Source organism: Sporisorium graminicola, chromosome SGRAM_20 (assembly GCF_005498985.1).
Source record: "Sporisorium graminicola strain CBS 10092 chromosome SGRAM_20, whole genome shotgun sequence".
In the NCBI taxonomy this organism is placed as follows: Eukaryota; Fungi; Basidiomycota; class Ustilaginomycetes; order Ustilaginales; family Ustilaginaceae; genus Sporisorium; species Sporisorium graminicola.
In genome coordinates this window covers 484,836-505,795 of record NC_043729.1, presented here as the reverse complement: position 1 = coordinate 505,795, position 20,960 = coordinate 484,836, and the positions used below count along the sequence as shown (strand labels likewise).

At 57.9% G+C, this 20,960-nt stretch overlaps 7 protein-coding genes across 7 annotated transcripts; 3 read left to right on the top strand and 4 right to left on the bottom strand.

The window, feature by feature from the left end:
* Positions 1-123: 123 nt before the first annotated feature.
* Positions 124-3,807, bottom strand: EX895_003358 (uncharacterized protein; the record flags this gene model as incomplete). Its single annotated transcript, XM_029883956.1, has 1 exon — positions 124-3,807. The coding sequence occupies one exon, from the start codon at positions 3,805-3,807 to the stop codon at positions 124-126; it is 3,684 nt and encodes a 1,227-aa protein (XP_029739762.1).
* A 1,910-nt stretch (positions 3,808-5,717) lies between these two features.
* Positions 5,718-7,754, top strand: EX895_003357 (uncharacterized protein; the record flags this gene model as incomplete). The annotated part of the gene is made up of 1 exon (XM_029883955.1): positions 5,718-7,754. One exon carries the CDS (start codon positions 5,718-5,720, stop codon positions 7,752-7,754), a length of 2,037 nt encoding a protein of 678 aa, XP_029739761.1.
* Positions 7,755-7,819: 65 nt separating this feature from the next.
* EX895_003356 (uncharacterized protein) lies at positions 7,820-9,169 on the bottom strand (the record flags this gene model as incomplete). Its single annotated transcript, XM_029883954.1, has 1 exon — positions 7,820-9,169. One exon carries the CDS (start codon positions 9,167-9,169, stop codon positions 7,820-7,822), a length of 1,350 nt encoding a protein of 449 aa, XP_029739760.1.
* A 486-nt stretch (positions 9,170-9,655) lies between these two features.
* EX895_003355 (uncharacterized protein) lies at positions 9,656-10,405 on the bottom strand (the record flags this gene model as incomplete). Its single annotated transcript, XM_029883953.1, has 2 exons — positions 9,656-10,199; positions 10,290-10,405. The coding sequence occupies 2 exons, from the start codon at positions 10,403-10,405 to the stop codon at positions 9,656-9,658; spliced, it is 660 nt and encodes a 219-aa protein (XP_029739759.1).
* A 262-nt stretch (positions 10,406-10,667) lies between these two features.
* EX895_003354 (uncharacterized protein) lies at positions 10,668-11,517 on the top strand (the record flags this gene model as incomplete). Its single annotated transcript, XM_029883952.1, has 3 exons — positions 10,668-11,208; positions 11,312-11,387; positions 11,481-11,517. The coding sequence occupies 3 exons, from the start codon at positions 10,668-10,670 to the stop codon at positions 11,515-11,517; spliced, it is 654 nt and encodes a 217-aa protein (XP_029739758.1).
* A 378-nt stretch (positions 11,518-11,895) lies between these two features.
* On the top strand, positions 11,896-14,706 carry EX895_003353 (uncharacterized protein; the record flags this gene model as incomplete). Its single annotated transcript, XM_029883951.1, has 1 exon — positions 11,896-14,706. The coding sequence occupies one exon, from the start codon at positions 11,896-11,898 to the stop codon at positions 14,704-14,706; it is 2,811 nt and encodes a 936-aa protein (XP_029739757.1).
* A 328-nt stretch (positions 14,707-15,034) lies between these two features.
* On the bottom strand, positions 15,035-17,806 carry EX895_003352 (uncharacterized protein; the record flags this gene model as incomplete). The annotated part of the gene is made up of 1 exon (XM_029883950.1): positions 15,035-17,806. One exon carries the CDS (start codon positions 17,804-17,806, stop codon positions 15,035-15,037), a length of 2,772 nt encoding a protein of 923 aa, XP_029739756.1.
* Positions 17,807-20,960: the final 3,154 nt, after the last annotated feature.

Genomic DNA, 20,960 nt, shown 5'->3' with positions numbered 1-20,960 from the left:
CGGGTCACTGCCAGTGTGTGCGAATTGAAAGATCTATTTGCCAACCGAATACATTGGCGGTCCTCGAACACTGAGTGAAGCTAAAGAAGTCTATAAGTTTGCGCTAATATGATGCTCGCGCCTTCACTGCTGCTGCTGCCCAGGCCACACAGGCGGGCCGTCCTGATTGGGCAGGTCCAACAGCACTCGCGGCGTCGACGTCCCCGACTGGGACGCACTCGCCGCACCACGCATGCTCCTCCTCCCCATCCCCGTCGCAAACGTACCCGCCGGCGAAGGTGTTGTCGCCTCCTCGGCTGCACCCGCGGCCGCAGGCGGCAGAGCGAACCCTTCCAACTCGTCATCCCGCGTCATCTCCCTCCTCAACGACCGGCTCGACACAGGCGAATGGCGTGCACTGTTGCTACCACCCCTGGTCGCCGCCGTCGCCGCCGTGGTCGATGCTTGGTCTCCCTCCGTCTTCGACCGCGCGGGGAACAGATGCGGATGCGAAGTGGGCCCAGGATTGCCCATTCCCTCTCCCTTTGGCGCTGTGAAGTTCTGGAAGAACGCACCGATGCGACTCATGCCGTCACGGATGCCCAGTCCCCCATGTCGACGCGTGTCGTCGTCGCTGCTAGCCGCGTCGTCATCGTCCGAGTCGTCGCCGTCCAGACTATAGACGCGCGCGTCGCGACTCATCTCTTTGCCTGACGAGGCGCCGTTGTACGTTCGTGCGCGCCGCGAAAACGCCTGTGCACCCGCTTCATTGATAGGACCAGAACGCCGCGAGGCCGGCTGATGGCCATGCGACGACCCGGCAATGTCGAGCCACTGCACCGACGACGCATGGCGGCTGGACGAGTCTGCATCGCGTCCAGAGCTGGACCCCACGCGCGAGGGCGGGGCCGACGCTTTTAGAATGGGACTGTTGCTGACACCCGAAGACGAACGGTAGGGCGTTGCGAGACCGGCACCTGCCGACGACGATCGTGGGAAGAACTTTGGCCTGTCCGTATCTTTCGCTTTGCCTTTCTCGTTGAGTCCACCTGTGGTGCGGAAGCTGGAAGAAGGGCTGAGCTTGTGTGCCGACTTGTCTCGCGTCATGGTTGGAGAAGCTGGTTCCGAGATCATGACGCGTGGTTTTGCAGATCCTTCTGACGTCAACGCTACATCATCGCCCACGCTGGCGTCCTCCATCACTTCCTGTTCTACATCCGACTCCTTGCTTGCCGTCGACTTTCTTCGACCCGACAACCCGATCTGTCCGGACAACACCCTTTTCCTCAAGTTGCCGCGCCTGGGTACCGCACCACCAGCACGCCGGCTAGAGATCGCCGGCTTTGATGAAGAAGATCCTACATCCGCTGCTGCTCTTGCTTTAACTGTGGACGACACGTCGTGCTCAGTGTCCTGGGCGCTGGTGCTGCCCGGCGGTACCGACGAATCCTGAGGACCAGCTTGGCTGACACCGTCGTCAATTGCGCGGACTACAGCTGGTGTGGTAGCGATGTTCACGCCCTCCTCGCCACCATGCTCCGCCGACTCTTGTGCACTCGCCCGCGAAGACCTGAGCGGAATATCGCGGTCGTTCTCATCACCTCGACGATCTTGTGCCCACGACATGGCGCCATACATGAGGTTGACGCGATCCTGGCGATCTTGCGCCGTCTCTGCCTCAGGCGCGGTTGCCTTGACGTGGTGCTTCTTGTCCTTGTTCGGCCACCATTTGTGAACTTTGCTTTCGAGCAACCTCGAGATGGTCTCGGATGAATTCCACTTGGCATGCTCGTCGTTGCCGAGGAAGCAAGAGAGCTCGTCATGATGCTGACGCACCCAATCCTGTGCCGGCGTGTCTGACTCTTCGAGTGCATCGCGTTCGCGGTCGGTCAAGGGAATGACTTCGACGTTGGGATCGTCCGAGTAGCTCTTCTGATACTCGAGAACGAGATTGTGTCCTTCGACCCAGCTTCGCACCGTGGGCCACTTGCTTTCGTCCTTTTCGTTGTTGCTGTCTGCATGCGTGTGGGCCTGGCCTTCACGGTCTTCGCGACAAGCCTTGTCCTGGTCATCGGGATGAACGCGACCGAGGATGATGTCGCGGTCCATGGGTGCTTCGCCAAGGTCCTGTTCCTCCTTGGACGCGCGTCTCCTTTGCTCTTCCTCTGCAGACTGCCTCTTACTTCTTTCGCGAGCCAGTTGCGCCTCGCGTTTGGCCTGCATCCTTTCGCGGTACCGACGCATCTCGACACAATTGTCTCCCAAGTAGTCGGCTGCCGGGTTCGAGTCCTCGTCGCTGCCCTCCCAGTCCTCAATGCCGTCCATTTCTTTGCGCCTGCGTGCTGCATTGCTGTCAAGACTCTGATCAGCCTCGCCTGACTTCTCGTTCCACTCACTGCCATCGAAGCCTTCGGCCTTTTCGAGGTCGCGCTCTGTTCGAGCGTTGAGCAGGCCAACAAACGCAGGCTCTTGATCCTTGCTGCTGGCGGACGACTCTGCAGCTGCAGTGGCCGAGTTCTCGTCGTTACTGTCCTCGCGACGTAGCTCGTCTTCACGGTAGCCACCAATGGCGCCGCGTCCGATGAGCGCGAGCTGCTGAGCCGACATTTTGTCGGCGCTAATGTCGTCGGTGTTGATGACAATGTCTTCGCCTGTCCTGACGCGACGGACGCGGCTCATCCAACTGGGTTCGTCGTCGCGCATGGACGGGTTGCGACTCCAGGTGCGAGTCAAGGTGTGCGCTCGTCGGCGGGCATTCTTGCCAAAGGCAAAGAAGGGAATGGTGAAGCCGTGGACGATGATGGAGCAGAGCACGAAGAAGTAAACGATGGGCTGGATGGTGAGGGCAAGCACATCATTGGTGGTCTGCGGCGGCTGGTGCACCTCTTCGGGCATGAGAGTGCGTCCGAGCGTGGCGATGAAGATGGCACCGACACCCATGGGGCCAAAGTGACCACAGAAGATGGCTTCGCGGAAGGTCTTGATGTCTGGAATGAACTTCCATAAGGCCAGGATGACAGGGATGCGCTTGGTGAGGAGCACGCAGATTGTAAGCACGATGAGCCTCCAGATGGAAAGGCCCAGATCCGCGTCGACAAAGTCGTGCCACGGGATAAGAGCACCAATGTAGATGAAAGTGGCAATGTTGAAGAGCAGATCGACAATGTTGGAAAAGTTCGAGTCTTCGGTTTGCTTTGTGAACCATCCGTCCCAGGCGAAGGCGGTACCGCAGGCGAAAGCGGCGAGAAGGTCGTCAGATCCGAGCAAGACGTTGACGCCCATACTGGCGATGGCAAGCGAAATGTACTGGGCGACAAAGGACTCTCGGTCGATGAGCTTGTTCCGCTCGGAGAAGCGCATGAACTTGCGTGCGAGGTAGCCGATCAGCGCTCCGAGGATGGTGCCCAAGATGATTTCATAGGCCCAGGTCTCGTAGAACCACTGGGCGACGGCGTGGCCGGTGTTGTCGCGATTCTGGGTGAGGTAGAGCGCCAAATAAAGGAAGGGGAAAGCAGCACCGTCGTTGCAGCCAGACTCGCACATGAGCATGTGACGAACGTGGGCAGGAACGTGCTTCTCGGCCCATGGACCACCGACGACGGCCTGGGCCAAGATGGGGTCAGTAGGCGAGACACAGGCAGCGACGACGAGCGAGTTGAGAAAGTCGAGACCGGGGACGAGGGCGTAGATGAAGCAGGCGGTGATAAGCCAGCCCCACGCCATGACGGGACCAAGGAGGATGGCGATGGACCTCCAGTGACGTAGAAGGTACTTTTTAGGTAATTCGACGCCGATGGCAAAGACGGAGAGGGCGATGGTGACGCGCATGATCTCAAGGGTGATCTCGTCGGTGTGGACACCGCCGGGAGTGACGCCATCCTCGCCTCCCCATTTTGTCGGGTTGAAGAGGTTGATGGCGACGGGACCGACGATGATGCCGAATGCTGCGGCAATGGGAGCTTCACCGAGGTAGAGACGTTCCTTGATGAAGAGGGAGAGGTAGGAGAAGATGCAGATGAAGAGGCCAAGCCCGACGTACACGATGTGGACGGGCGTGACCTCGAAAGGGTGGAAAGCCTTGGCCATGATGTGCGGCTATTCAGGCTAGCAACAGGCTCGACTCTAGAGCGTGCCTGCAGCTACCTTTATGTGGATGATGATGAGGCGATCTTGGAGGAAAGAACCCTGTCGATAGATGGAGACTTAGATACTATGAGGGCGTTGCAACGAGGATGGTGCCGACATTCGGATGATGCGAGCCATTCGACACGGTGGCAGAGGCGGCAGGAACGAGTTTATTGATGGTGATCGAGATAGACGGGGATATTCGCCGGTCGTACGGCGATCAACAAGCTGCTAAGACAGCGAATGAGGGACCGAAGGGTGTGCCGATCTCTGAGAGGTAGAAAAGTGGTCGTGCTTGTCGATGTGATCGTGTGCAAGCCAAGCGGGGCTGAATCGGAGGGACAGCCGAAGGTAATAACGAAAGCGCTCGACTCGAGGTTAGCAAAGGTGCGATGGCGAGCCAGTGGTCGTTGGGACGATGGTTTCCTGCCAATGATACAAGCACGATTTGTTGTCTACGAGGACCATGCCAACCGAAATCTCGAAACAACCCGAACAAAAAGAAACAGTCGAGCCTTGGCATCATATCCACCTGCAACACGCACCGCAACGGCTGCAACTCAGCAAAATTCCCTAAAATCAGCACGTTGATCAAAAACACAAATTTATAATAACAGTCACAGAAACGAGGTGTTGCTGCTGCTACTGCTGCTGCTGCTGCTGCTGCAGGTATTCGGTCACTCTGCACCTCACCGTGTGTTACGAAACTGCCTCTTCGATTCAGAGAATTCGCTCTCTAACGCTGTTGCGTTGTCGTCGTTGACGGGTCTTCCACTCAACGAGTGAAAGGATGGAAGTATGTATGCCTGCAATCGATTCGTGTTCATTCTTCCTATCGAGCAAGCTGAAGAGTGTGGTACGAACCACAGACGTGGGTCGCTTCATGAGGCCTTTTCGCGCTCGCTGCAGCTCGCTGCACGTTCCTGGTGAACGATAAGGCATCCGCTGTCAAAAGCTCAGAGGCTTCAAAGCTCCGCCAACGACGCCTCGTTCGGCAAGGCTCTCTGCGGGAACAAGATTCAAGGCCCGCCGTCGTCGTTGTCAGAAGCGATTCCCGAAATCGTTCCTTTGTTCCGAAGTGCTGCGCAACCTGCTTCCTTCTCTTGACAAGGACCTATCAAGGCCCATGCAAATGCTCGCCACATGGGCTTGGCACCGATGGCGGCGGTATGGTTCCGAAGGTGTCGGCGGGCCGCAAAGAGAGACACTTCTTGAATGATGAAAAGGCTCCGTCGATGGCAAGGACAGCAGAGAAGTTTCGATGCAACCAAGAGTCTTGGCACCACACTGTTGCCTGCCTAAGCAACGAGCGTCATCGGTGCAGACGAGGCTTCGATCTCGTAGCCCAAAATTTACAAACTGTTATATCGTAATGTCTGACATTTATGATACTTTGCACGCGCGGAGTCAGTCGCGCCTCGAGAGCACTAAACGCGTTGCTATGCGTGCTGGTTGAACAGGCGCAGGGAAGATCAAGGGTCCACTTCCTGTCACAGACCCCGTCAAGAAGATGAGAAGGACATCCATGCTCTTTCGTTTCCTACCTCCTCCTTCTAACAGTCGACCCTTTCCTACAGTAGAAGCGACTACCGACACCACCACCACCAACAACGATGTCTCAAAGATCCTCTTCCCTCCTCGCCACCATCCGCACCGCCCTCGATGCATCACCCCCCGCCGTTGCCGAGCCAGGCACGCTGCGCCTCCACACCCTTTTCTCGATTCCACGCCAAGTCAAGTCGCTCTACCCACTCGCACATATTCATCCTCTCGATCTAGAGTACAACAAAAAGGCCGCCACCATCGGGGCCTTGGAGGAACAGATCTTTGTCACGGCAAGCTGGGCACCTCTCCCTTCACACAATGTCGAGCAAGCAGCAGCCAAGGCGGCGACCGACGATGCACAGGGAGCGGATACGAGACCGGCGCCGAAACAGACAGCGACGGACACAGCCGCACCACTGCTCATCCTGGCCATGGAGCTGTATCTGTACACGATCCCTGAACTCGGCTCGGCCGTGCTGTACGTGTCCAAATTAGACTCGAGTGGATATGGGCCCAAAGCCATCCCCACTCCGCTTCGAGAAGCCTTGTCCGGCCAGGTCTTTGCCGACGCCACCAGATTCGGCAGCACCCTGACCGCAACGCTCAGCTCGGCAGTCACGCAGCACTTTTCGTCCTTCCGACACTGGGATCAACCGGACCACATCAGCACCTCCACCGTCACTGTATCGCATCTCTCAGTACACATCCTAGCGCGCAGTCAGAGGGCCTACCTCTTCCCTTCCAGCCCCGAAAACAAAGACAAAAAAGTACTCTCGGATGGCGGCCTCATCAAATGGTGGCGAGCTGTCATGTCCGATGTTGTCGTTACCACACGGGACGGATCCTCGCCGGTGCGTAAAAGCGGTGACATGAAAGGTGAGGTCATCGATGCCAGGGCATACTATGTCATTCCGGGATACAACAAGATGGAGTCGCATCCGCTTGTGCCGCTCGTCCGCGAAGGTGGCTCGGCAGCAGACCGAGTGCTAAACCAAGCGAATTGGACATACGGCCATCCGTACAGCTCGGGCGGAGCAGATTGTTCTTCTGCAGATCTTCCGCCTCTGCCTCTGCACTGGCAGACGTCGAGCTTCATCCTGTCCCAATCAGCGCCGCCAAAGGTACAAACCGATCCCGAGGCGAGCGACTACGACCCGAAGAAGGTTCGCACGGTACCGACGCTGATGCCGCACTTTTCCGACGATCCTAAGACGCGGTTCCTGGATGAAATGGCTAGAGATGCACACGAGCATTCTGGGTGGAAGAAGAAGACGGTGACCAGTAATGGGAATGGACAAGCGCAGGCCCAGGTTTCGACGCAGCAAGAGAAGGAGAATGGAATCGAAGAGCAGGTTGACGTATCCGAGCTCAAGGGCCAAGAGGGCAAAGATCAGACAGAGGAAAAGGAGAGCAAGAAGCGAGCTGCCTCCGACGACGCCCCACAAAACGAAAGCGAGAAGCGGGCCAAGACCGACTCAGCACCCTCCTCCTCGGGTGTGCCGCTCATCACCCTCCGAGCACTCATGCGCGAGCGCCAGGCGATGGACGACCTACCCATCGACGAGTTCTGGGAACGCATGGGGTTCCGACAAGAGTGCTGCTCCGGAAACGCAGTCGGCGTACTTGTCATCCTCTTCACCCGCCAACCCCCCTCATCATCATCGCCACCGATTTCGACGCAGGGTATGGAACGGCAACCGTTGTCTCTGCCGTACAAAGTGTTGGGCGATCTGGTGTTCAAGTCGCTCATGAAGGATACGTGCGAGTGGAACAAGGTCACCCTGGCGAGGCAGTTGACCGAGAGCTGGTTCCAGGGGGTCGATCGCGAGGTCAGGCGGAAGGGTGGGGTGGCGCAGTTTCTGGGCGGGAAGGAGGAGCAGGAGAACGAGGGGAAGCTGATTGGGCAGGGCACGATCTGGATGGATGTTGTGTTGAAGGGGCCGAGCCAGGAGCAGATGGAGAAGGCGAAGAAGGAGGTTGAGAGCAATGGCAATGGTGCAGTGACAGCAGCAGCGGGAGCGGGAGTGGGAGGAGCGGGTGGAGGTAGTGGAGCAACGACAAACATGCTCAGTGTCAAACGTAAGAAGAAGCCTGCCGCCTCATAGATGCAAGAATTGCAGTGCAGTAATACGCAAGTACATTGACAGAGACGCTGTAAGTGGGAGACGATCTACATTGTTGAAGAAGCTGGTCGAGAAGCAGCAGCAGCAGCAGCACGATGCTGTTGCGAGGTGTGAAGGTACGCTGGAAAGAGAGGGGACGAGATGCGTCCGCCTATAGGTCCGCCGTTTGTGCCTTCTCCTCGCACTTCCCTTCTCTCGTCGAAGACTGGTCCAGCCGTCACCTGTTGTCCCAAGCCTACATCAGCGGGCTGTTGAGCAAACATCACGTCTAATGCGCCCGCATCACCGACGATTGAGCGGCCCAATCCCCCCGTGATCGGCGGCGTGTCCCTCAGCAACCACTCCTCGGCTTGCTCAACGAGCCCGTATCTCCCCAGGCTCCCGTCATCGCTGTTTACGTCAACGTACTTGTTCATCAGGTTGTTCGCGCAGCCCTCGTTTCTCGCCTCTGCGCCGACGATGGGCGGCCAGGGGGGAGGCGGGGAGTGCCACGTGTTGCCCGCAGGCGTGGTGAGGAGCATGTGGCTGCGGTCGCTCGCAAAGAAGCGCAAAAAGTCGTGCGCCGGTACACAGCGGAACACGGGCCGGAAGTGCGGTGGGATCGTATTGGAGTGGATGGCGTCCGGGTGGAATGTGTGCGTGTTGTACTCGCCCCAAGGAACCGGCTGAGGCGTGGGGCGGGAGAGGAGGGTGTCGAAGTCGTACACCCAGCTCCTGCTCGCCTGGACAGCCGGCACTTTGATTCCTTCGTCGTCCGCAGCCAGCCGCAGCTCGTGCAGGGGGACCAAATGGCACGTGGCCACAGCGACCACATGGTAGTCCCAGATCACCGGCGAACCCGCACTGGGCAGCTTGGACGCAGACTGCGCGTACAGCAGCACGGTCTTGGTAGAGTTGCTGATGAACAAAACGTGCACGTCCCATACGGGTACGAAGACCGATCGCTGAGTGTGCGCGGATGTGCGGGTCCTGGCTTGCTGACGTGCGATGTTGTGCGCAGCAGCGTTGGTGGCGGAGAGGTGGGCTGAGAGGTGGCGGGCGAGCAGGTAGACGTTTTCCTCGCAGTAGAAGGCTGTGTACTGCGGGCTGGCGGGGAACGCGGGTGGGTCGATCGATGTCCAGGCTGCATTCAGTTCGTCTGGGCCTACAGTGGCGAGCGAAGAGGGCGATATGGTGTTGGAGAGGGCGATAGTGTTCATCGAGTAGGATCGCGGCACCGGCGGGACAGGCGGCGTGCCGCCTACGCTACACCCGCTGCTATCGGAAGTCCTGGCGCCGTAGATTTCGGACGACTGGGATCGAGACAACCTCGCCCGTATAGTCTCCGACAGTGACTTGCGACGCTTGTCGCCCATCGAGCTCGGCGAACCGCTCTGGGTAGAAGCGGTGTCGATCATGGTGGTATCTTCAAAAGCTGATCCGCTCAAGGCAAACCTGTGTGCGCGGCAAACATCTACCAATCGCTGGGACCTGCTATGAAGTCGTCATGGTGGGGTCTTGTAGCTGGTGAGGGTAGCAGCAGGAAGGGCCAACGAAGGTGACGCGGCCGCAGTGTGCAGCGAGTAAAGATGAGAGCGACAAGCTAAAGTAGAGGCGCATGCATGTATGCTCTTAATTTCATGCAGGGCCACAGAATAGCCTCGCAAAACCGAGTCGCACATACAACTTCAACACGACGCAGAACAGTGAACGGGAACAACTTTCTCTCTCTCTCTAATTCGACTGCTTTGGCCATCTTTGGCGATACGGACGTCCACGCTGCTATCAACAGTCAACACTGGTATCAAATTTCACATTTACACGACAGAAGTAGGCGGCTGTCCACGAGACTGACAACGGGAGCGTTTTTTTTCGTCCAAACCAGTGACCGCTGGAGCGCGCGCTCACTGCACCTTGGCACGCTTCGCCTTGGCCTGGTCGGTCCTATACTTGGTCACCAGCTTGCCCACGTCATTCTTCAACTCCTTCTGCAGCTGCGGTCTGTATCCGAAATGGAAGATGACCTCCAGAAACACAAAGAACGGAGCGAGCACCACGGCGCCGAGCAAGTTGTCCAGTAGCGCAGGCGCCCTACCCTCATGCACACCGTGCCCATAGAACTGGCTGATCCAGCCGAACGCCTTGATGCCGATGGCGATCTTGGTGGCGTCCGGGTGTGTGCGCGCGAGCAGGGTCGAGCCGTACCACAGCCCATACCAGATCGGAGCTAGCATGAGCGCGGCTGTGGCATCGAGGACCGAGTAGTATAGCCAATAGATGCCCATGAAGATGGCGGCAGGGTTGAGTTGCGCATATTGGAAGATCTGGGTGGGGAGAAGGGAGGCCAGATAGGAGCCGGCTTGAGAGAGGTAGGCTGCAGCGAGCGGAGAATGGTCCTGGATGTAAGGGAAGATGGAGCCTTGCTTCGCTAGAAGTGTCGACGTTGCGCTGTTTTGCAGAGGTGATGTGGGAGAAAGGTATGACACAGTGAGCAATGGAACTTCGGCCATAAAAGGAGGCCTGGTCACCGCCACTTACAAGATGATAGAAGGGACGCCGATGATGTGGATGGCGACATTGACAGGATCGGTGTGGTATGAGCCGTAGAAGGCGAGTTGCTTTCTGAGGCTGAATGGATTAGCGGTGGCCGACATGATGACTGCGAGTTAAGCTGAGATGGTGGATGGCAAGCACGACGTGGCGGTGACCTGAAGTGGCACCAAGAGCGGGGTACCGTATGCGTAATCCGGCTTTCGGTAACTTCGGCACGTGGGCTCCGGTATACGATCTAACAGTAACGGGAAATTCGGTCAACCAACCTCCACGTCGAAAGAAGCTTCTTCTCCCTGGACAGGCACGGACCGTTTCCAAGACACCTTGCTGAACACCACCACCAACCTCCCTCAGCGCGCAACAATGGACTTCGAATCCATACCTCCCATCACAGGAGCATGGGGAGCACTCACCCTTGCTACAGCTATCCTCGAACACACCCACACCATCTCGCAGTACCAGCTGTTCTACACGCCCGCGCTCGTCTTCCGCAAATTTCAAGTCTGGCGCCTCCTCACCACTTTCCTCTACTTTGGCCCGCTCGGCCTCGACTTCATCTTCCATCTGTTCTTCTTCATGCGATACTCGCGCATGCTCGAGGAAAACTCGTTCGGGGGCCGGAGCGGTGGGAGAGCTGGCTATGTGGTGCTACTTGCGTTTGCGGCGACGTGTCTGTTGATCCTGTCGCCGGTGACTGCTCAGCCATTCTTGGGCTCGCCATTGGCATTTGTGCTGGTGTACATCTGGTCAAGAAGGAACAGACATGTGCGCCTCAGTCTGTTTGGATTGTTGGTCGTCACAGCGCCGTATCTGCCGTGGAGTCTGGTTATTTTTGGCTGGTTGCTGCGTGGCAGCTTGAAAGCGGTTATGGGCGATATCAGCGGAATCGCCGTTGGACATCTTTGTAAGTTGAGCTAGAATGGAAGAGGCACACATCCAGATGGGACCCTTTAGACTGACACTGCTGCTTACTTGTATGCTTGCTGCTCTGGCTTTCCACAACGCAGACTACTTTCTCGTCGACGTATGGCCACGAGAGTTCAGATCAGGCGGTCGAAACTTGTTGGCAACCCCCCAGTTTCTGTAAGTGCCCATCTTGAAAGACTGTCCCATAGACATTCCGGTGGAGGATCGCAGCACTGACCCTGCACCTGCTCTCACTTTGACTGTACACAGTATCCGCCTATTTGATGGCCCTGTCGAAGGACAGTAATCTCTAGACCAATACCCAGGCCCCGTTTGCTACCTGTCATTCTCCCATCTGTACCATCACCCGCATCGCAACTGCACTGCATTACATCCGGTTTCCTTCCATCCTTGTAATTCGCTCGATCGTGTGTCGAGCTGTCCTTGAACGGCAGTGCCATTGCTCATTGCGACCTTCTCGAGATTGGACCCTGAATACCTTTTGAGACCGCCAGGGCCAACTGTAAAATAGTATCTAGCGTGGAAATGTGGAGCAGATCCACTAAAAATTGGCTCAGTTTCTGTTTCTTCTTCTTCTTCTTCTTCCTCCATCATCACCATCCCCAACCGACCTCATACCCAAAACGATTCCAGCCTTGACCGGCTTGGACAGTATCCTCGAACAATGGCTGACAAGCCCAACAAGCTCGCCTTCCTGTCCATGCAGGCCCCCGCTGGCTACGTCGCCGGCCTCGGTCGAGGAGCTTCAGGATTCACGACACGAGCCGACATTGGTCCTGCGCGTCTCACTGCTGCTGCCTCCTCTAGCAAAACAAAGCCCAACGGCGATGCAGAAGAGGCAGACGGCGGCGGCAGCGGTGGCGATGATGACGATGATGACGGCCGCGGCGAGGAAGAGGAGGGTCGATTTCAGGATCCGGAAAACGAAACGGGCCTGTTTGCAGGTGCTGTCTACGAAAAGGACGATGAAGAGGCGGATCGAATCTGGGAGTCTGTCGATGCGCGTATGGATCGGCGCAGAAAGAAGTTCAGAGAAGCGAAGGAGAGGGAGGAGAGGGAGAAGGCTAGAGCGGAAAAGCCACAGATCCAGGCGCAATTTGCCGATCTCAAGCGTGGGCTAAGTACCATCACCGAAGACCAATGGGCTTCGCTCACTGAATCCGGTAGCGTTACGGGCAAGCGGCGCAAAGCAGCTGCCAAAAGGGAAGCGCGCAATACACAGTCCTTTGCCATCTCGGACACCATCCTCGTCGGTGCTCGCGACAGGAACGCCGTCGAGGCCGCACTCACTACAGACCAGATGGCCAACGCCGACCAAGATACAGGCGGCACGATCACTTCCCTCTCCGAAATCGGTCAGGCGCGCAACAAGATTTTCAGCCATCAACTCGATCAAGCTTCGTCTTCAACATCAGGCACGGCTACATCCATCGACCCAAAGGGCTACCTCACCGAACTATCCTCCACCGTCATCAAGACCGACGCAGAGATCGGCGACATCAAAAAGGCGCGCAGCCTGCTCGATTCGGTCATCAAGACAAATCCTTCTCACGCGCCCGGTTGGATCGCGGCTGCCCGAGTCGAAGAGGTGGCTGGCAAGATGTCCAACGCACGCAAAATCATCCAGCAGGGCTGCGACCACTGTCCGAAAGCCGAAGACATCTGGCTTGAGGCCGCGCGGCTCAACACTCAGGAAAATGCCAAAGTCATCCTCGCGCGCTCAATCCAGCACGTCTCGCAGTCGGTCAACATCTGGCTCAAAGCCGTCGAGCTGGAGACCGATACCGAGAGCAAAAAGCGCGTCCTCCGCAAATCGCTCGAATACATCCCAAACAGCGTCAAGTTGTGGAAGGAGCTGGTCAATCTCGAGGAGGACCCGCAGGATGCACGCATTCTGCTAAGTGGCGCGGTGGCCGTGGTGCCGCTGAGCATCGAGCTGTGGCTGGCGCTCGCTCGGCTGTCTAATCCGGAAGAGGCGAAAAAGGTGCTCAATGAAGCGCGCAAGACCATCCCGACCTCGCACGAGATCTGGATCGCCGCCGCGCGGCTCCTCGAAGAGACCGAAGCGGACGAGGTCAAGGTGGACAAGACCGTCGCAGCTGCTGTGAAAGCTTTACGGAAAGCGGGGGCGGAGCTGTCGCGCGATCAGTGGTTTGCCGAGGCGGAGCGGGTCGAGAAGCAGGGTTCGCCCCTGGTGTGTTCTGCGATCATCAAAGCGACCATCGAGCTGGATATCGAGCAGGAGGATCGTCGTGCAGTGTGGGTGGAGGATGCACAGTCGGCGTTGGAGAGAGGGTGTGTGGAGGCGGCGAGGAGTATTTTGGCGTATACGTTGAGGGTGTTCCCCGATCGACCAGCGATCTGGACGCAGGCGGTGGCGCTCGAGCAGCAGCATGGCAACATCGACTCGGTATCGGCATTACTCGAACGCGCCGTGTCCAACTGCCCGAAGGCAGAGGATCTCTGGCTGACCCACGCTGCCGTCAAGAGCGAAGCGGGCGATATCAGCGGTGCGAGAAGTGTCTTGATCCGCGCATTCGATGCGAATATTGGCAGCGAAAAGATCTCGCTCGCGGCAGCCAAGTTGGAGTCTGAGACAGGCGAGGTGGTGGCAGCGGGCAAGTTGTTGGAGAGGGCGCGGGTGGAAGTGGGCACCGCGCGGGTGTGGCTGAAGAGCGCGCTGTTCGAGCGGGATCACGGATCGCTGAAGCGGGCCGAGGAGCTGGTCGACGAGGCGCTCGTCAAGTTTGCGTCCTTCGACAAGCTGTACATGCTGGGCGCCGAGCTAGCACGCATGCGTCTGGGCGATGAAGGAACCAAGAAAGCACGCGAGTACCTCTCTCGCGGTACACGCGCGTGTCCGACCTCATCCGCCCTCTGGATCCTCGCCAGCCGTCTCGAGACATCGCTCAATCTCACCATCCGCTCGCGCGCCCTCCTCGAGCGCGCACGACTGCTCAACCCGCTCTCGGCGCCCATCTGGTACGAGTCGATTCAGACCGAACTCCTCTCCTCGCCGCCCAATCCGACGCAAGCGAAGACGCTCCTCGCACGTGCCCTCCAGGCACTCCCGGCGTCCGGGCTGCTCTGGTCCCTCGCCATCGCCCTCGAACCGCGCCCGGGGCGCAAGACAAAGATGACCGACGCCCTCAAGAAAACCGCCGACGACAGCTTTGTCTTGTCCACCGTAGCGCAGCAGTTTTGGCTCGAGGGAAAGCATGTACAGGCGCGCAAGTGGTTCGCCAGGGCTACAGACGCCGATCCCAGCGTAGGCGACCACTGGGCCATGTGGCTCAAGTTCGAACGCGCACATGGCTCGGATGAGCAAAGAAAATTGGTAGAGGACAAAGCGGACAAGCTCAAACCCAAGTACGGCCTGGTCTGGCCCAGCGTCCGCAAGGACCCCAGCAACAGAACCAGGCCCACAGTCGAGATCCTACACCTGACAGCAGAGAGGCTCGTGCCCATCAAGTGAACACACACCTTGCACAGGCTTGCGCCTCTTGACACAATCCTCGCTACGCGGAACGATTCGTGATTCACATGGTATTCTGAAACGGAAACCGGTACAATCGGGAATGAGATGCGAGCAAAAGACGAACTGCGAACGATGAATACAGAACAAGCTAGAAATGAGAATAACAACACAAGGAGAATAGACAGAGAATACGGCGTGAACAATATCGACCAGACGAGAGGAACCGACACCGACGAGATGCCATGACGATGTCAGATCCTACCACCGGTTGTGGGGAACGGAGCTCGATCCGTCGATAAAAACGTTTGGAGAAGGTTGCGCTCGTTTACAACGCGAAATCCTCCTCATCCGTCTCATCGGCCCCCAGCGAAGTGTCAGCCTCCAACGAGCGCGGCGTGGCACCAACACCATTCGACGCCTTCTTGGGCTTCTTGCTCGACCTCGGCTTCATGGTCGGCAACAACTCTTCACGCCCCCTCAGGAACCGAGGATGCGCAAAGCTCGAGTGCGCGCCGTACAGCTGCACAGCCGTGTTGAGCGTCGATGAAGACCCTCCCCCGCCCATCTCGGCTCGTTTGGCTGCCGCTACCTTCATCTCGGCTGCATCCAGCAAGCGCGAAGACGGAATGCGCTGGAAGCCGTACAAGTTCAACTGGCGGATAAAGCTGGCGTTGTTGCCGTGCTTAAACAGTCGAGGTAGCACGTCGCCTGCAAACTCGTTGGCCACATCGGGCTCGCTCGACAGAATGATCGAAGTGCCTGCCTCGTCCCATCGGATGTACTTGCTGTACTGCTCCGGGTTGATCATGAGATGCCACAACTTCGAGATAAAGGCCGAACAGCTGGCTGCGCCTCCCAGCCTGTCGCGGATCGCCGCAACTTGTGCCGTCTCGTCCGTGTTTCCGGTCGCACTCGTGTTGCTCGTGGCGCGTGCGCCTCCGGCTTTACCCGTCGAGGCCTTGCGCATCGAAGTGATGGAAACATTTGAAGCATCGCCGACCTCGGTCGCTTCGCTCGCCATGCTGTCTGATCGTTCGTGGCCCTCAAAGTGTGCGGCAAGCGAAGACGCGAATCCGCCAGAATCCTTGCGCGCACCGTAGCTCTGCGAGTAACGCGGAGATTGGCTGTATGCGCCGCCATGAGCAGGACCATAGTATCCACCGGTTCCATTGAGTCCGCGCGCTCCGGCAGCATACGGCGATCCCGAACTAGCACCGTACGGCGACTGGCTGAGACGATCCGCACTACCATCGTCTGGGCTACGGCCCGATGCAGCAGCGTTGCCGAATCGTGGCGAGGTAGAGAGAACACCTGCGGAGTAGGCGGGCGCAGCAAGACCGTTGCTGAGGCTGCTTCCTCTCCTGTGCGCCGGTCGGTTTAGCGGTGCGTTGGAGCCGGGAGAGTAGGCGAGACCCATGGATGCGCTCAATGGACCTGTCGTAGCCGAAGGACTGGTCGCATAAGGGTGGTGTCGCAATGGAGCGAGACCACCAGCCGCCGTGTGGCGGTCCGAGCTGTACTGCCGGCTAAGACTGGCGGCGAGGTTGGCATTCGACGCGACGGGCGATCGACTGGTGTCAAGAGGGTGTCCCTTGGCGAGCATCGACGGATTGCCGGGGCTCATCTGGAAGGTGAGACCCAAGCTTGCGTTCGACGGGTTGGCACCAAAGCTGGAAGGCGTGCTGCCGAGGGCCGCCGGATCTGCTCTCTGTGCAAGGCTCTGGCGCATGCGAGCCTGGTAAGATGCGCTGTAGGTGCCGTAGGCGTAATCGGCCTCGTCCTCGGTCGCATCGTCGTCGTCCATGCGCATCTCCTCGTCCGTCTCGTCGTCATCGACAAGGGCTGCAGATCGGCCAGCGACGTCCTCGTTGCCGTGCCTCGTCCTTGACCTCGATCTGGACTCCTTGCGATGACTTGAAGTGAGGCTGGACGAAGTGGGCGTGCGCGCATACGGGTGGCTAAAGCTAGACGAGTAGGTGTAGCTGCTTGGGCCAGGCGAGGCAAACGAAGGGCGTGCCAGTTTGTTGTACGAGAACCTGCGCTGCTTCATGGCGGCGGCAGCCACGTCTGCCGAGGACGATAGCGCTCCGCTGTTGTGGTGGTACTGCGAGCGCGAAGGTCTGCGTGCACTGGCCGAGCTAGGAGAGCCTCTGGCCTCATTGCCTCCGAGCGAGAGCTTGTTGAGTGAGGCGGTGGCCCAACTGGGGCTCATGACAGCATTGGGGTTGGCGGCTGCTGTGGAAGGGGGCATAGCCTCGTGAAGCTCGGGCGAGGGCACACTGTCATCCGGCAGCTCCTTGGGACCGAAGCAGGGACTCGAGAACGAAAACACCTCATCGCCATCGAGTTCCAGGCCTGGCTCCGCAGTGGCGCGGTCGGTGGCTGCAGTAGAGCTGCGTGCGTACCTGGAAGCGGGCTTGCCAAAGCTGTCGTCCTCCTCGTCTTCGTCTTCGTCGTCGAGAGCGGGACCGCGCATGCGCATGGCCGAGGTCTTGAAAGAGGTGCTAAGCGAGGGCTTGTTGAAACTGGTGTAGCTGTACTTCCTGCCTGCCGAGATCGAGTAGAGGTGCGGGTCGGTACTCCTGCTTGGCGACCAGTTGCTGGACGTGATCGATGTGGGTCCACTCGAGATGCTGGAGCCTTGTAGGGTCGAGTATCGTGGAGACAGCATGCTTGAGTTGAGCGGCGGCAATCGAACGGTGGCACGGTGGGGAGACTGAGAAGCTTTGTGTGGTGCGACCGAGGGTGCATCGGGCGGCGTGGGAATGTCGTTGGGAGAGTGCGAGGCATGCGAGTTGAGCGCTTCAGGCTCGAGCTTGCCGAAGGAACCGGGGATGGGCAAGGGCACTTGCGATGCCTCGGCCATGTCTGAGTCTCCATCGTCTGGGAGGCCTGACTTGGAGAGCGTGGCATGTCTGGCATGGAGCGCCGCGTTCAAGCTCGAGTTGGATGCGCGCATCTTGGGCGAGAGTGCGACGGCGTTGACATCGTTGGTGGCGGGTGCCGAGGCGGTGGGTACCGAGAAGCCGGTCTGACGAAAGGTCGGCGAGGACTGGGTGTTGGCGCGGGGTGCACGCGGCTCAGTGTCGACCGACATCGTGATGGTGAATGGGCAGTCGAAGCTGGCCTTTGTACCGAACGAGGTTTTGGTAGAAAGGGATGAAGTGGCAGCGACTGCGGATAAAGCCTTGCCCTTCTCCTAGCTTGCGAGCGATAAGCAAGGATATGGCTGGAGAGGCGCAGTCAGATGGACGTCGATGAATAAGGTCCGGAATTGCCGGCTGAAACGCTGTTCGAGCGCGAGATCCGGCTAGAGTGTGCTGGCAGCGGCGCAGGCGGGAGCTGGGTCTAGATACGGTGAGTCGATATAAAGATCGAAAAGAGACTGAGCGAGTGTGTGTGTGAGAGAGACAGAGAGAGACGGATGAATGGTGGATGATGGTTGAGAAGAAAGCGGCGGCGGCGTTGCTCTTGGCTTTCGTGGGACGGGCAAGCCAGAAGGAACAGGAGGCAGCAGGAAGATGTGTGCGATTGTTCAGCTACAGATCGCAGCCTGGCAGCGAGGATCGAAGAAAGCACACACACACGCACATATCTCGAAGACGGAACAGCCGACCATGCAGCTTGCCCTCTGTGTCCAAAAAGTGACACTCGGGCAGCTGGCCAGTGTAGCTTGAACTCAGCCCGGCCTCGCGCTTCCTCGCTAGCTCTCGCTCCCGCCCTCGCCCTCGCCCTCGCCCTCGCCCTTTGCTCCTTCCGTCCAAAACCGCTTGCCCTCTCGCAACCTGTGCTTTGACGAGGACGGCGAGAATTGGAAGAATCGGGAAACATGCGCGACTTGACTCGTCATGGCATTGGCTTTCTCTCTCTCTTCGTGCGGGGTTCGCGTCCAATTTTGGATCGCACGCAGCTCAGCGTCCCTTTGGCGCCATTATCACTGACTGACTCGACTACGCTTGTCACTCGCTTCCCGCCTCCTTATGGATAAGCTTCGGCAGCCTCACCAACAACGCTTTGCTGTTCCTTTGCTTTCCCTCGCCTTGTCTGGCTGTGTCGCTTCACTTCTCCTTCTCCTATCGGTCCCTGCGTTTCGGTTCATGCACAACTGTTGAGCAGTGGCGGATTGAGCTCGATAAGGCCAAGCCGCGTCCCCTACAGCGCGAAATACTGTCAGCTTCCAACCGAGAAGAGGGGCTTCCGAAAAGGGGGGTACGGTTCATCAAGCCTCGAAGGGGGGGCCGCGCGACGACGGAAACAGGGGTTGCTAGAAGATTGGAGCAACAGCAGCAGCAAGCAAGCAAGAAAACGCGTTGCCGTGGGGATGAGTCGAATGGTGCGTGCGTCTCTGCAGTGGCGTGCATCGAAGGAAAGCGGTGGTGCGATCGCGGCACATGAACAGTGCTTTTTTTGGTCTTTCCGGTCTCGAAGGGTGCCAATTTGCTCGCTCTTGTGCCTTGCGTCAGAAGCGACCATCCTCACGCGTTTGGAATTGCGTTTATCCTCATCTGCACTGGTTATCATCAACGCGCATTTCACGACGAGACTCCGATCTTGCACTGCCCCGGCAGGGTGCGCGCGCGATGGCAGAGAGAGCGAGATCGCTGAGTGCAGCATTTTATTTCATTCTTTGCTTTAGTCGGGGCCGGATCTGGCTGAGACATTGTTCTCCGCCGTCGTGACTCGCCCTTGCTGCTCGTCGCGGTGTGGCAACGTCATCCTTTGTCCTTCCCGGCACCGCAAAGCAAGACAAGGAGATGAACTCTTTGCACACTCTCTATACATCGTCTGTTTTCACTTCTGCTCTGCTGACCGACGGAATGCTTGCCTAGCAAGCGCTTCCACGATTAGTCAAGGCTGGGACAGATGGTCAGAGAATGCCACGAGAGGGTTCGTGGAAGGGCGGGAAAGTGAGGCGGGAACCAGGCGGAGCACGATGCTGGGTAGGTGATTCTAGACTTACGTTTGCCGAGGATGTGTGGATCGATCGACACGGACCCTGACTTTTTTCTTCGAGCCAAGGAAAAGGTAAGCTTGAGATGGGCAAACCGGTGGTCGATCCCGATCAAAATACGTGCAAGCAGAAGGGGCCTACGTCAATGCCGAGGTTGACAATTGTTGAGATCAAGAGCCTCATCTGAGACGCTTTGTGACTAAGTCGGAGTCCAAGGAAAGCGAAATGGATCTCGTGATCACAATCTCATGGTAGACACGCAAGGCAGCGTCATCGCTTTTTGGCTTTAAAAAAATCATTTATCTTTTTAATTTTGGAAAGCCGGGTTCCTGCCTTCTGCCGGCTTCGTTGACCACGTCTCGATACCCTCTTGGCAAAAGGGAAAGGCTTGTTGGTATGATATGTGGATCCAGGTTCGGTATTTGAGGTGGTAGATCGTTGGCATTCCTCACGGCTGCGATGAACGTAGCTGAGGGCGGTCTTGGTCGGCGAAATATCTTTCGGATCAAGCTGGTAGTCTCTCCGGTGCTTGTCGACCTGAGCGGAACCCGGTGTGAACGAACACAATATAGCAAAGAAAGTTCCAGAGAGAAGAACATAAGATATCACGTTCGTATTGCTTGTCAGTACGTTGGGCTCTGGACACGACTTATGCTTCGCCCAGCTTCTCTTGAAGAGCAGCCCTTTGCTCGTCGGTGGCTCATTTTCCGCGGATCGACCTGACAGAACGGACTGAGGCCACTACCTGTCGGCTGCCTGGCATCCTTTTGACAGGGGGGTGTGGGGTGGGGTGAATACGACCAGAAGCAAGCTCGACTTTCAACGAGCTGACTGCTGACGATCTCGAAACATAGGGCCTGCTCGGAGGATACGTAGCCAGCAGGCTTTTCCGAGGCCACATGTGTCAAAATTTAAAGCTGGTCTTCTCGTTGCGGGGTAAGCCAATCATTCGCGCCTAGTACTCTGCGTAGCAATCTGCCCTCGACAGCCAAGGTGCGTCTGTGGCTTTCGACAAACAGCTGTCCCGCACAATAACGTCACTTATCTGGATCCGCAGTTTCGGCCCACTTGCTCTGCCGACACTAGTTTGATCCCTTCTGCAATGGAGAGATACGATGCAAAGCCTTGCAACGGTTGGCGAGGTAGAGGCGGAACCGATTAGCGTTCGAAATCAAATTTTTCCCTCTCTCCAAAACCAGTACTTGCGGCGTAACATTTTTTCACATGCGAGGGAGTGTGAGATTGCGCTGAGAAACAAAGGCTCTCTTGAAATTGGGTGTTAAACTCACACCGAGCGGGA